Consider the following 13,765-nt stretch of genomic DNA (forward strand, 5'->3'; position numbering starts at 1 on the left):
TCCCCAACTCTGAGGATTGGATTTTCCAGCAGGACAATGCTCCTTGCCACACAGCCAGGTCAATCAAGGTGTGGATGGAGGACCACCAGATAAAGACCCTGTCATGGCCAGCCCAATCTCCAGACTTGAACCCCATTGAAAACCTCTGGAATGGGATCAAGAGGAAGATGGATGGTCACAAGCCATCAAACAAAGCCGAGCTGCTTGAATTTTTGCTCCAGGAGTGGCATAAAGTCACCCAACATCAATGTGAAAGACTGGTGGAGAGCATGCCAAGACGCATGAAAGCTGTGATTGAAAATCAGGGTTATTCCACCAAATATTGATTTCTGAACTCTTCCTAAGTTAAAACATTAGTATCGTGTTGTTTAAAAATGAATATGAACTTATTTTCTTTCCATTATTCGAGGTCTGACAACACTGCATCTTTTTTGTTATTTTGACCAGTTGTCGTTTTCTGCAAATAAATGCTCTAAATGACAATATTTTTATTTGGAATTTGGGAGAAATGTTGTCAGTAGTTTCTAGAATAAAACAAAAATGTTAATTTTACCCAAACACATAACTATAAATAGTAAAACCAGAGAAACTGATCATTTTGCAGTGGTCTCTTAATTTTTTCCAGAGCTATATATATATATATATATATATATATATATATATATATATATAGTTCTGCATTCATCACCAGAGAGAAGTTTTGATAAAGAATTATGAAAAGTGAAAAAAAAATGCACAGATGAATTGTTCACAATAGGATTAATAATAACATTCATTTAGGAAATAGGGTGAAATTTCATATCATGCTGCTGACTAGTCGTCCCTGACACATCCTTAATTACACAAACTCTTCACACTAAACTTCACTTTAATTACATGTCAAAATCCAATCAGTAAGTGAGTTAGATGGTCATTTTGTATTTGTTTAGGCAAATAATTCATAACACAGATCCTAACTCGAGTTTGTGCATCTTTTGAATGAATTGAACTCAATTCATCAAAAGAACCAGCTCAAAAGAATCACTTGTTCATGAATCAGACTACACTGATCTGTATGACACTGTATGTTTGATTTGCATGCAGCCTGCAGAAGATAGATGTGTTGTATAATTTCACATTCAATACTGACTGTAAACCCGACTTGGTTTAAAAACATCTTTTCATGCCACTTTTCAGCCTCTAAATAGGAAACAACACTGGTCTGTACAGTTAATATGAGATGTCTTTAGTGTTCCCTCCCCATTAGCCAATCAGTAAACAGTATTTCGCTCCAGTGAACAATATTTCGCCAAGCATTATAAAAATGAGGCCATGTGTGTGTGACCCAGACTATTAAATACAGTACATTGGAGGCGATACTAGACTCAAGCCATTAAAACAGTAATGAATGAGTCCCATGGGGAGTGAAGTCTTTGTGTGTTGGTATTCCTTTTCTGTTCCTCGCAGGCTTCTGTGTGCCTGTATGTGTGTACGAGTGTTACTTTAAGGGATAAATGTGTAATTGTGTGTTTTAAAGCAATGTACGTCGCTAGAGGCGATTAGTAAGTCGATGCCTGTGTGAAAGCCCTCATCTGGTTTTGTGTTGAAGCTGTACAGAACGTTTTACCAGGATGATGAGTGCATATCATTACTGTTATTTATGACTGACTCTCTCTTTCTTTCTCTCTCTCTCTCTCTCTTCCTGGTGTAGTATGTGGTGGTAACTGTATGTCTGAAAGCCGGTATGGAGACCACAGCATGGACAAGGGTACGTCAGTTCCTATCCTCCAACACAAACAAACACACACACACTCTTCACCGCCTGCCGTCACAGTTTGGAGCAATGAGCGTCTCTGGCAGCGCTTATGAAAGTGCTGTCTAATGCATCAAATTTATTATAAAGGATTTGTTCTATCTGGAGTAAAAGGAGATCACATTATAGAACACTTTGCACTTGATATGTGTCTGATTCTATAATCATACTTCAAAAAAATATTTTTTTGTCTTGTTTCCCAGTAAAAATATTTAAACTTTCTTAAATCAAGATACATTTACTTGAGAAGCAAAATTACTTTTAATATACAGTGTTTATGCTTAAAACTAGAAAAAAAATCTGTTAATTGTGTAAGAAAATGAATCTTAATTCGAAGGAAGAACAAGATTATTTTTCTTAACCCTTTGACCTTTCTTGTTTTAAACATAAACTCAGTTGAAGTCATTTTCCTTTTCAAGTATGTCTTGATTTGAGAATTTTTTTGATATTTGTTATGAAAAACGACAAAAAAATACTCTGTAAGCGCCTTCTAATGCATCCAATTTATTACAAAGCATTTGTTATTTCAGAATTGAAAGGAGATCACATTATAGAACACTTTTCACTTGATATTATGTGTCTGATTCTGTAGGAAGGTCATATATATTCTGGGAAGTGCTTTAGATAGATGGGGAACATGTATCGCTGCTATGTCAGGACATTTCTCTGTCCTGCCGCCGTGTGTGTTGAGGAGACGTCGACACTCCCCGTCCGTTCAGCTGTCTACACACCAGATCTTGTGATAAAGTAGAGCGGCCTTGGTATTCACACAGTGTCCATTACAGTTGAAGAAGTCTATATTCAGGATGAAACTGACCATGACCTGTTTTTCTCTTGTTCTAGTTTTCTCATCTGGCTGTATGGGGCAGCATGGTGCTCTGGATGTTGTTTTTTGCCGTCTATTCTGCAATCTGGCCGACCATTCCTATAGCACCGGATATGTTGGGCCAGGTGAGTGCAAATACACACACCTGCTCATATTTGTGCTTTACTCACCTCCTGTATTCGACTGCAGCCCGGCGCCTGGATGACTTGCTCTCTGGGTGTTCCGTATCAGATTTATGGCCCGCCGTCCCATTTCGCAGTCTCCCTGCACCTGCCACACAGTCACCCGAGCCCCAGGCTTTTACGGCCTACCCTGGAAGTGTTGATTTAAGCGAGTGGGCTGGTTTGTGCAATGCTACAGACATATGTGTGTGAGGAATACTCTTGAAAAGTTTTCTCTCGTGTCTTCATAGGGATGTATAAACAAAGTTGCTCTGTTCCATAACCCAGTGAGCCGCCTCACTGTTTTCTGCCTACTTAGGCTGCATCCTAAATGAAATTAAACTTAAACTCTCAAATAAGCATATGCTCATTCAGCACTCACAAATATGTGAAAGTAAAATATGAGTAAAACGGCTTTTTTTTTTTTTGGTTTATCATTACATTTGTGTCCGCACATTTAGAATCAACAGTTCTCTAGAAATTAGTTATCACATAAAAATGTTTGCACATTTGTGTTTTCACACTCAATGAAATGTATTTGTTTTTACAATAAATAGTTTTAAGCAGTTTTACTAAGAACAACATTACTAACACCCTAAGGTGACAGTATTCAGTTATGAAATGTAATTATGTGCTGAATCATATTTATATTGTTGTTATAGGAAAACACATAAACATGGGCCGAGCAGTCCATGTACAGAAATATGCGAGAACACGCATCCTGCACACATAGCTCACTGCGTGTGTGTGAGAGAGATGCGCTGTTTGTAAAATTACAGTCTGAAAGAAATATTTCGCAGCATTATTTCCTGCATTGTAAGCGCGGAGATTAGGGTAAAATTATGCACAATTCTTGCATTTGCAAGCTGAAATTCACTCCCTGAAAATATAGATACTTGGCACCCGTGTATCGATACAATATCCCCATGTAAAATATTGCGATATTATGCTGTATCAATACCCCACCCCAAACACACTGTAGTATCGAATTATATATTAAAATGATCATTTAACAAAAAAGTTTCATTTTTTTATTAATTATATTTATATAATTAACACGTATTTTTTTAATTAAATTAAAATTTGTATCAACACATTTTAGTATTGTATTGTTATTTATTTTTATAACCAGTATTTTTCTTAACACATTCCATGTATAAAAAAATATAAATAAATAAATGTATTAAATAAAATAAATTGCATTTATTACAAATATTTGTTATATATTCTTAAAATGTTTAAAATATATTATATACTATAAAATATTAACAATTTACTCCAAAAGTTTTGCGATTCTTTCTGGCAGCGTAATTGGAAGCATGTCTACAGTGCCCTGAAATGCAATCTACGGAGGCGGATCGCTGGATTTTGGAACAAAGCTAGTGTGTGCGTGCTGTGGGAGTGTGGAGCAGTCAGGGGTGGGATGGAGCTCTCTGAAGCCCTCCAGCCCATTAATTGGATTTGTGTCAGAAATCAGGAATGTGCTCAAGTATCACAGCAGCTGCTCTCGGAGGGAGAGAAAAAGAAGGGACATCCCTCGCACTTTACCCTGCAGCGTTGACTTTTCTTTCCCCTCTCTGTCCAGCAGTTCATTTCTTAATCTCTCCATCTCTCCATGTAGGCCAAGCTGGGAGCACACATTATGCATGTTTTTCCAGCTCTGTATATCAGTGTGTGTAATTTTGTGCGTCTGCTCGTCTGAGAATTCGGTAGGGTTGGCCTGGGTCCGGGAGTGTATACGCAGCTGTCGCGAGGAGATGCCGTCTAATGGTTTTCGGAGTCTAGTAGATTCCGTCTGTGATATCAGCTGTGGAGGATCCTTAAAAGTGGGATCACTTGCACACCGTGAAGTTTCTCAAGCCTGTTGAATTAACATTAAAGCTTACTTTAGGAAAATAAGATTAAGCAGAAGACTTTTAAAACTATCTATGTTAATAAAAAAATTAAATCAACAAAACTAGCGGATATTTGGCTTTTTGTGTGAGTGTGTGTAGTGTGTGTATATATATATATAATTTTATTCCTAAATGTTTTTTTTCAGATGGTTTTGAGCAATAAGTTTAAGTAGTATTAGTCATTATAAATGGTTTGTTGTAAGAAGGAACTCATTAGGGTGGAAAAAAACTTCTAATTTGGGCCATTAAACAGACAGCGGAGAAGAAGAGCAAACAGCAGACGGCAATGGTTGGTAAATGGGTAATTAAACTCTCAAACAGGTCAAAGGTGACACAGTCAGTCAACAGCTGTTGCAAGAAGAGAGAAATCCAGCATGATTGGGTGTTGCGACATTTGCTGAGCATGGATTTCAAACTGATCATCTATTTATCTCTGTTTTAGGCTGGCAGGGTAATGCAGTGCTGGAGCTTCTGGCTGGGCCTGATACTGGTGCCAACAGCATGTTTACTCAAAGATGTGGCATGGAATGCGTAAGTAACATCACTGTATTTATGGAGAAAATACAGTGTAATTTGGCAATATATATTAGCCACTGACATACACAGAAAGCGAGACCGTAAGAAACTGTTAAGTCTGTTTATGTCACCGTTCAGAGGACGACGCACCGTGAGGAAGACTCTGCTAGAGGAAGTGCAGGAACTGGAAGCTCGAGCTGTGGACCCTAGGGCAGCTGTCCTCAGAGATGCCAGCGGCCGCAGGTGTGTCCCTCAAATATGCTTTGAAATAAATTAACCCATTGACTCTGATAAAATAGCTTAGACTGATTTTCAAGATGTTTTAATATAAATGTAGGCAAATGCATAATTGTTACATAAATCATAATCTGCTTCAAAACCTACTGAGCTGACTTGCATACCAACAATATATATATATAGTTAGTAGGTTAATTTACAGTTTCATTTGTTTACAATAATATATATATATATAATATATAGTTATACCTTAAATTTAGACATTTGTTTTATTTGCTTTGCTTCTGCAATGCTATTACAATTTTGTCAAAAGAAGAGGTTTTTTAAACAGCCTTCACGTCAGGCCAACGATGCCTTAAAATGCCTATGGAGGAAGTTCACTAGGTTTTAAAGCTGATTTATTGTGTTTATTATTTATCCCTTCATATTGTTTTTTGAATTAGTTTGTGGATGTGTGTTTGGGAAAGAGACTGCATTTGTGTTCCTTGTGATCCTCTAACCCCTGCCTGAACACCCACAGGCCCAATGCTGAGGATTCATAGACTCGTAGAGTCAAAGGCAGGCATGTACGCAGGTAGAACCAGCTGCCTGAATGTGACCCTCTATAGTCTATAGGGATGTGCAGTGACCTATGTTTCCTTCTTCCCTGAACCTTCCTTTTCAGCGTCATCTTCATCACATGACTTTTCTTTCACTTTTCTCTTTCCATTTTACATTCTGCCATGTCAGGCGGCCATGAGCTGGTCAGGTTTGCATAGGTATAAGCACTGGGTGTGTGTAGCTTCCTTAAGATTGTAGCTCTGTGCATGTGTTTGTTTTCATGCTGTGTGTTTGTGGACTTGAGGCTGACTGAGTTAAGCGTTTGCATGGATTTAACAGTTTTAGCCCAGAGATATTACGCTACATATTGCATTTGGTGTACAGCCCTATATGAGACAGGAACTTGGCAGACGGACGTGTAGTCTCATGCATTTTTTTTATTTTTGTAATACCTTTGAGTGTTTTGTGGTGTTTAGGCCACTAATTTATGGCCAGGGAGTTAACAGAATGGACTTCTAATCAGAGGGATGTTGGACGTAAGCCCTGTTTGGGTTTACCCCCTCATTCCCCCAGAGCAGAACACTTAACCTCATTTGTTTCAGTAAATATCCAGCTGTAAAAAGCATAATGGTTGTAAGTCATCCTGAACGAGTGTAGAAATCTGCTGAATGATTAATCATCAAGCTTGAATTCTGCTTCGTTGGGCGGAGGCTGACACAATTCAAGAGTACATCCTAGGCATTTAGATTTGCAGATCTGTTTACCCAAGAAGACCCCAGCTAGCCCTGCCGGACAAAAGCGAGGTATTTTCCGAAGTACAAGCCAAGCCTGGACTCGTACTTGAGGGACGGTCTGAGGAAAATAAGTTATTGAAAATTTTATTAATCAAAACAACTGTCTGATATTCCAAGGATTGTCCACGTTCCAGAGAAACGACAAAGGAAGAAAGAGCTCCGGTTACCAGCGAGCCTATGCGTCATTCCATCCTTTTATTTCTTTATTTATCCATTCATCATCCCTGTCTTTCAACCGGTCATCTGTTTTGCAGACATAGTTTTCATTGGCTGATGTTCTGCCATATCCTATATACTGTTGTCGAATTGTTTTACTAAGCAGCCAAATGAATGCCACGTCCTTCCCAACGATAACAGTGCAAACGGTCCCCTTCGTTGCACAATATGAGTTTGAGCTGTAACCTTGAGAAGTTTGGCCCTCATCCATGACAACTGGTTTTTGGATCACTTTTTTTTTTGGATGAGGGGAAAGACCGCTTTCATCTGATTTACAGGGAAACATCATAAACTGATTTGTTTTACATTGAACGTGTTTATCAAAGATTGGGGTCAGGATCATTCGATTCCTCTTCATTTCAAAACTGGCCGCAAAATGCCATCAGATTCATTTTCCAAAATTGAAATTTTGCCATTTAATTTAGCAACCAGAGATGACTTTATTGGCTACATTAATTTTAGAATAAAGAGCTGTTGAATACTTCTCATATTTATCGTTTTTGTTTGAAGGATTGGAAAGTTTGAGGATTTAGTGCGGTGGAAATATTGAAAGAGATGTTTTTGGATCGCAGGGCTAAGTTTAATGTTGTTTATGAGTGCTTTGGGAAGCCGTTTCTTAGAATCGTGTGAGTATGTGTGTAAATGTATGTTCTGCTCGAGTGAACATCATTAAGAGTATGTGGCTTTCGCCAAGATTGCCACGTGGCAGACTAGAGCACTGTGTTGTAGAAATGCTTGTGATTTGACCTCTAGCTGTCATGTCTGTAGCATATCAGCTAGTAACTGCGCTGTGATTGGTGGCATAACTCGCCTGTCTCTTTCTGTCCAGTCTGAACGAGCGTGCCCACCTGCTGACACGGGTCTTCAGGAAAGCGCCTTCCAGCGTGGGACGCTCAAACTCTGTGCAGCAGACAGTGTCACGTAAGTGCATGTTCCTCATGTGCCCTTGTTAACACTTCACATCCACTGGCAGCTGCAAGAGCCTCAACTTGACTAGGCTAGTTAGTGCTGGTCTAGCAGGCGAACCGTCTCAGCCATGCTGTTTTCCTGCAAAACCCATACCAGCATCCAAACGAGTTTATTGTTCATTGAACTGTGGACAGAAATAAAAAATATAGATTCTAGTTGGAGTAGGACTGCAGTTGATGGTTATTTTAACCTGTCAGTTGTCAGAAAACAATTATATCTTATGGGTTTCTTGTCCAAACTTTACACTATCCTGTCTGGAAAAAAATCTGTTAATTTATTAGATTAATCAAATATAAAAAGGCTTTATTAAAAGTTGATTTTCTATATTACTTTGGAAAAAAAAAGATTTTCCATACACCAATATTCTCCTTCAATGTGAAAATTGAAACCTATAGAAAACACAAATAAACTATTGTCCAAATGTTTTGGGTCGGTAAGATTTTAAGTCTCTAATGCTCACCAATGATGTACTAATGTGATCAAAAATACAGTAAAAACAGTACTATTGTAAAATATTATTACAATTTGAAGAAACCATTTTTTATTTTGATGTATTTTAAAATGTAATTTATTCCTGTGATTGCAAAGCTGAATTTTCAGAATCATTACTCCAGTCTTCAGTGTCACATGATCCTTCAGAAATCATTCTATATACTTATTTGCTGCTCAAGAAACATTTATTATTATTATTATCACTGTTGAAAGCAGTTGTGCTGCTTAATATTCAGGATTCTCTGATGAAAAGAAAGTTCAAAAGACAGCAGTTACTATTAATTTAATGCATCCTTGCTGAATAAAAGAATACATTTTTAAAAGTTACTGACCCCAAACTTCTGAACGGTATTGTAAATGTATGACAAAAAATATAAATGTATAAATTTAAACTATGCTATACATATAAACACAGAAAAGGTTTAAAATATAAACATTACATTAGACAACAAAAACAGCTGTTTGTCCTCCCAATTTTCTTTTCGCAGCTCTTTGACCTCCGCCATTTTAAAATGTGTTTTTTATTGACGTCACTGACAAAGACTTTCCACTGAGAACTCATAGACCCAATTGAGAATTTAATTTGACTCTTTTCATGATCAGTTTGATCTATTAGTCTCTGCCGCCCTAAATCAATAAAATATTGTAAATAGTGCTGTCAAATCGATTAATCGCATATACTCACAATTGTGAGTGTATATATATATACTCACACATATTATATAAACAAAACTTGTATGTTAGATTAATCGCGGTTAATCAATTTGACAGCACTAATTGTGAGAAAAATAATTTCGATTATATCATTAAATCATGGCAGAAATAGTTTTGTGCTTTCACTAGCATGCATGTAAATCTCCCTATAATAAAGCTAACAATTGATTATTCTTTCTCCCAATAGATGGATATGCATTCTCACAGGAGGAGGATGGCGTGGTGTCTCAATCCCAGGTTGTACGCTCCTATGACACCACCGTTCAGCGGCCCAGTATGTAGCTGTCACCACAGCAACAGCTGGTAAAGACTTTAACGACACACACCTGTGCTGGTTGATCCTGCTGTGGCCTTTAAGCTGAACTAAACTGAACTGGGCACAGCTAGCGCAACAATCGGCCGAGCTACATAACACACCACCTCCAAATGAGGCCGGAGGGAGTGGATTTACAGAGACAGAGGGTTGGGGTGGGCGGGCATATTCTCACACCGAAATGGCCAGTCGAAATGCACTACACATGAACGGACAGGTGAAAGGAGCCGAGTAGCATCCAGAAGCAGAAGCCAGAGACAATGGTGCCTATATCACTATCATGAGTCACAAGACTGCTTCATTTGGTTCTATATCATGTGGGTGCGTGTATGCATCTGCACGTTCGTTTATGTGAGCGAATATATATATCGGGAAGGATGTGCGTATGGCTTGTCTGTTGCATTCGCGCTTGTTTGTGTGTAAGTTAGGGTGGCTGGTGTGCTTCTTGGTGTGTCTGCATGTGTGTTTTTGTTGAGTCCTAACGTCTGCGTCTCCAGAGATCGGAGTTTGGCGTATCCGTCATCACCACCGCGATGCAAGAGGGGAGGCCACTGAAAAAACAAACAAAAAATACCCACCCACATGCATACACACTTTGGAGAAATGCCCATTGCAGACCTGAGATGGGGGAGGTGTGGCTTACAGATGCAGCAGACATACGCATGCACCGTTACCCCTCCTTCCCATCCAGCGAGGCTGCCAAAACACACAGCGATTCCTCTGAGGCGAAACCCCCCACCCTGCAGCATGGAGCTTCCCAGCTTACCACACACACACAAATACACCTTCTCTCACTCTCTGTCTCACCTAATCTTCTACTTAATGGTGGCCTCTGTATCTTAGAGCTCATGTTCTCGCCTTCTGTCTACCTCTCTCTTTTATTCTCCCTCTCTCGCTTTCTCCAGATCAGCAATCTTCCTTGTTCTCTTGGTCTAGTTATCCGTTCATTCCCTCTCTGTTCCATTAAGTGGCTGCTGTGGATCACAGCTGTGGCTTTGCTTTGTCCGCTTTCACTCAACCTGTCGGGTTTCTGGACTATTTTGTTAAATAAACTGGACTTGTGACTCTGTGTCATTCTCTTTTTAAGGCTTGTTTTTGTCCTGTTTTGTCATCCTCCCAAGTATGACTCATTCCTATCAGGATAGTTTTTTATATTCCTATTTATTTTTAATTTAGTTTTAGTTAATGAAAATTGTCATATTTTACTCACCCTCATGTTGTTTTAAACCTGTATGAGTTTCTTTGCTCTGTTGAACCCAAAAGAAGATATTTTGAAGAATTTTGGTTTCTGGTTCCCATTGACTTACTTAGTATTATTTTTCCTACTATATACAGGTTTAGAACAACTTGAGGGTGAGTAAATTACAGAACTTTAATTTTTGGGTGAACTATCCCTTTAAATAAATTAAATGACTCACAATTCAGTGAGAAGTAAACGCACGATTCAGTGAGTGTCGACTGATTGAGTCTAATTCAAATAGCTAACTCATCAGTTCGAGTCTGGTTTTTGAATATACTTATTTAAAAGAACCGATTCATAAGAGTCAGTTGTTCGCGATTCGAAGATCGAATTATTCGCGCTATCGTAACGTCACATTATATCTGACGCCTGGAAAAGAGCTTGATCCGGACTAGACATTATTTCAGAATTGAAGTGGTGAGTTAATAATAACATCGAATTTACTACATTCTTCAGGTTTTTAAGGGATTACCAAACTTAATGAATAGCAGCATACGTGAGAAAGTGTAAAAAGGGCTCACGTGGCTCAGGAAGAGAGTTCGTTTTAAAATTGCAGAGCTAAAAGATGAGCTTAGCGTGATTTGATTCACTTATATGCTGCTTTAAACGGTGAAAGCCAACATTCACTACAGGCTTATAAGTGGAGTTTGATTTGTGCTTTCTCCGGCCGGGTTTGTTTGAAGTGAGCTTCGGAGCTGAGTCAGAGTTACAGGTTAGGAAATGAGCTGAGGTGGAGTGTTGTCGTAAGATTAAAGACAGGAAAGAAAGGAGAGCACTAACACATTTAACAACATGTGTAAGTCTTGCCTTATTTAAACCCTGAATCATCAAATTTGCCAAAAACAAAACATGAGTGCATTTAGTGTGTATGTGAAAGAAAATTTGTGTGAGGATTGAATTTGAACTTCTGTTTAAAAAAAAAAAAATTGATTACAGTTGGATTAACTTAAAACGTAAGAAACCTGGTTGTCTTAATTTTGAGTTCATGGAAAATAAAAATTTGAGTTAATTCAATGAAGGAGATTAGTTAATCAACATAAACTCAAAATACTATGTTATCTGAACCACATAAACTATCTAAGTTGATTTAACCAAAAAAAGTGATAAATCAGGAAAATATTTTTTACAGTGTACGCAAATCGGCTTGAATAGATATTTATTTTAATTAATTTTTTTTATTCAATGCCATGAGAACAAGAAGTACATATTCACATTACATTAGCTGCCAGGAAATGAAAGAAAGAAAATAAATAAATTAGAGGGGAAAAAAATTAATATTAATTTAAAATTCAGTGCTTTCAAAACATTACATGTTTTCAGCGCTTTTTTGCTTGTTCCAAAAGATTTACATATAATTTAGTCATTTTTAAAATGTGAAACATTTGGTTTGCATTGAGCACACTACTTTTTATGTATATGGTAACAAAACAAAATAAACAATCGTATAATATGTTGTTCTTTACATTCCAAATTGTCATTTTGAGTATAAAAAAAGCACATCAAATACACACATTTCTATCATACACTTCAGTTTTCTACTAATATAGGTTTCTAAGTCTTTCCAAAATAATCTTGACTAAATGAAGTGAAAAAACAGATGCAAAATAGTTTATTTTTCTTGTGCACAAAATTATATGAAATATATGAAATATTGAAATATTAAGCTTAAATCTTTCCAAAACATGCTTAGCAGGATAAATCCAGTGAAGTATTTTGGAAGACACTTCCTGGCTTAAATAGATATGTTTTGATTTAATTATGGGAGTGACGACTAGATATTATTGAGAATAATGCGAGTTCGTTTAAGTCTTAATAAAACTGTAAGGGTGTGTGTGACCCTGTAACCTCAATCAGTTCAATGATCCCTCATTGCTAGTAAGTCCACACCCATGTCTCTGAATAAGAGCCAGCTCTGTCCAGCTCCACTGCCTCCAATATGGGGAATCCATTCCTGTTCCACCTCAGCAAGAACCACATGGATCCATTTCAACTCCGTCCAAGGACTCCCCGAACGTTAGTCTGACCTTAAAGTTTCCATATAACATGCCAATAACACAGACAGACTTTACTAACAACAGCAATTATTGTGTTTTTTGTTTGTATATTATAATTGTAGGCAGCCATTGTCTGGGTGGAAAGTTTGACTTGTGACTTGCGCTGTTAAATGTGTTTAAAGACACCTGTGCTTTCTAACAAGATCAACTAAACTATGAAGAACTATTTGTGTTTAGCACTTTAAGTAATATTTCTTTAAATTCAACTCTCAAATTCTCATTTGTGTACTGTTGAATTTAATCAAATATTACTAACTAAACACAACTGTCCTCACTTTAAAAACTGATCGGTTGACTTATCTTAAAGTGAGGAAACCTGTTGCCTTAAAATTATTAAGCAAATAAACTTCATGCATAATTGAAAAAAATGAATTGTGAACTTGACAATTACACACAACTTATTTTTTTCAATTACGTTTATTTACTTAAAAAAGTAAGGAAACCCGTTGCCTTAAAATTATTAAGTTAATTCAACTGATGAGTTTTTACACTGCTGGGGCCTTATGTTTAAAACTTGTTGCATGTACAAAATTAAATTAATAAAGGCACAAATTATGTTTTCAGATCCGTGAGGTCATCAATGCAATGACATATAGGGTGAGTTCTGATTCAACTGTCATTTGATACAACATCATTTTTAAATGTTGTGGGTATTTGTAGGTAAATGATCACATACATTGTGAGTAAAAATTGATATTTTTAGTTTTGATCAAGGTGTTTAAAACAAGTGTTTTAATAAAGGTAAAGTGATCAGATATTTATTATAAAATGTCACAACATACATATAATATTTGTTATTTTAACAACAGTTTTCACTCTAGTAAGTTGATGATTTCTATCATTGTAGAAAATGTAACACACCGCCTGTTAACATCTCTGTTAGACATGTTAACAGCATATGTCTTTTTGAACTGGCAGCAATTCATCTTTCAACAACTTGAAGAATCTGACCATTTTTATTCTTAATTGTATGTTGACAGCCGCCGGAACTTACTGTCATTCATCA

At 37.2% G+C, this 13,765-nt stretch overlaps 1 protein-coding gene across 9 annotated transcripts in view; it reads left to right on the forward strand.

The window, feature by feature from the left end:
- Positions 1-10,539, forward strand: part of atp8a2 (ATPase phospholipid transporting 8A2) — a 59,261-nt gene extending 48,722 nt beyond the window's left edge. For all 9 annotated transcript variants that reach the window (XM_079862548.1, XM_079862545.1, XM_079862546.1 and 6 more), the window contains 6 exons: positions 1,691-1,747; positions 2,636-2,743; positions 5,117-5,205; positions 5,329-5,433; positions 7,807-7,898; positions 9,340-10,539. In XM_079862548.1, the coding sequence (XP_079718674.1) occupies positions 1,691-1,747; positions 2,636-2,743; positions 5,117-5,205; positions 5,329-5,433; positions 7,807-7,898; positions 9,340-9,434 (546 nt within the window). In that variant the 3' untranslated portion in view covers positions 9,435-10,539. The remainder of the gene's footprint in view (positions 1-1,690; positions 1,748-2,635; positions 2,744-5,116; positions 5,206-5,328; positions 5,434-7,806; positions 7,899-9,339) is intronic.
- Positions 10,540-13,765: the final 3,226 nt, after the last annotated feature.

This window comes from Squalius cephalus (genome assembly GCF_949319135.1).
Source record: "Squalius cephalus genome assembly, chromosome: 25".
Lineage (NCBI taxonomy): Eukaryota > Metazoa > Chordata > Actinopteri > Cypriniformes > Leuciscidae > Squalius > Squalius cephalus.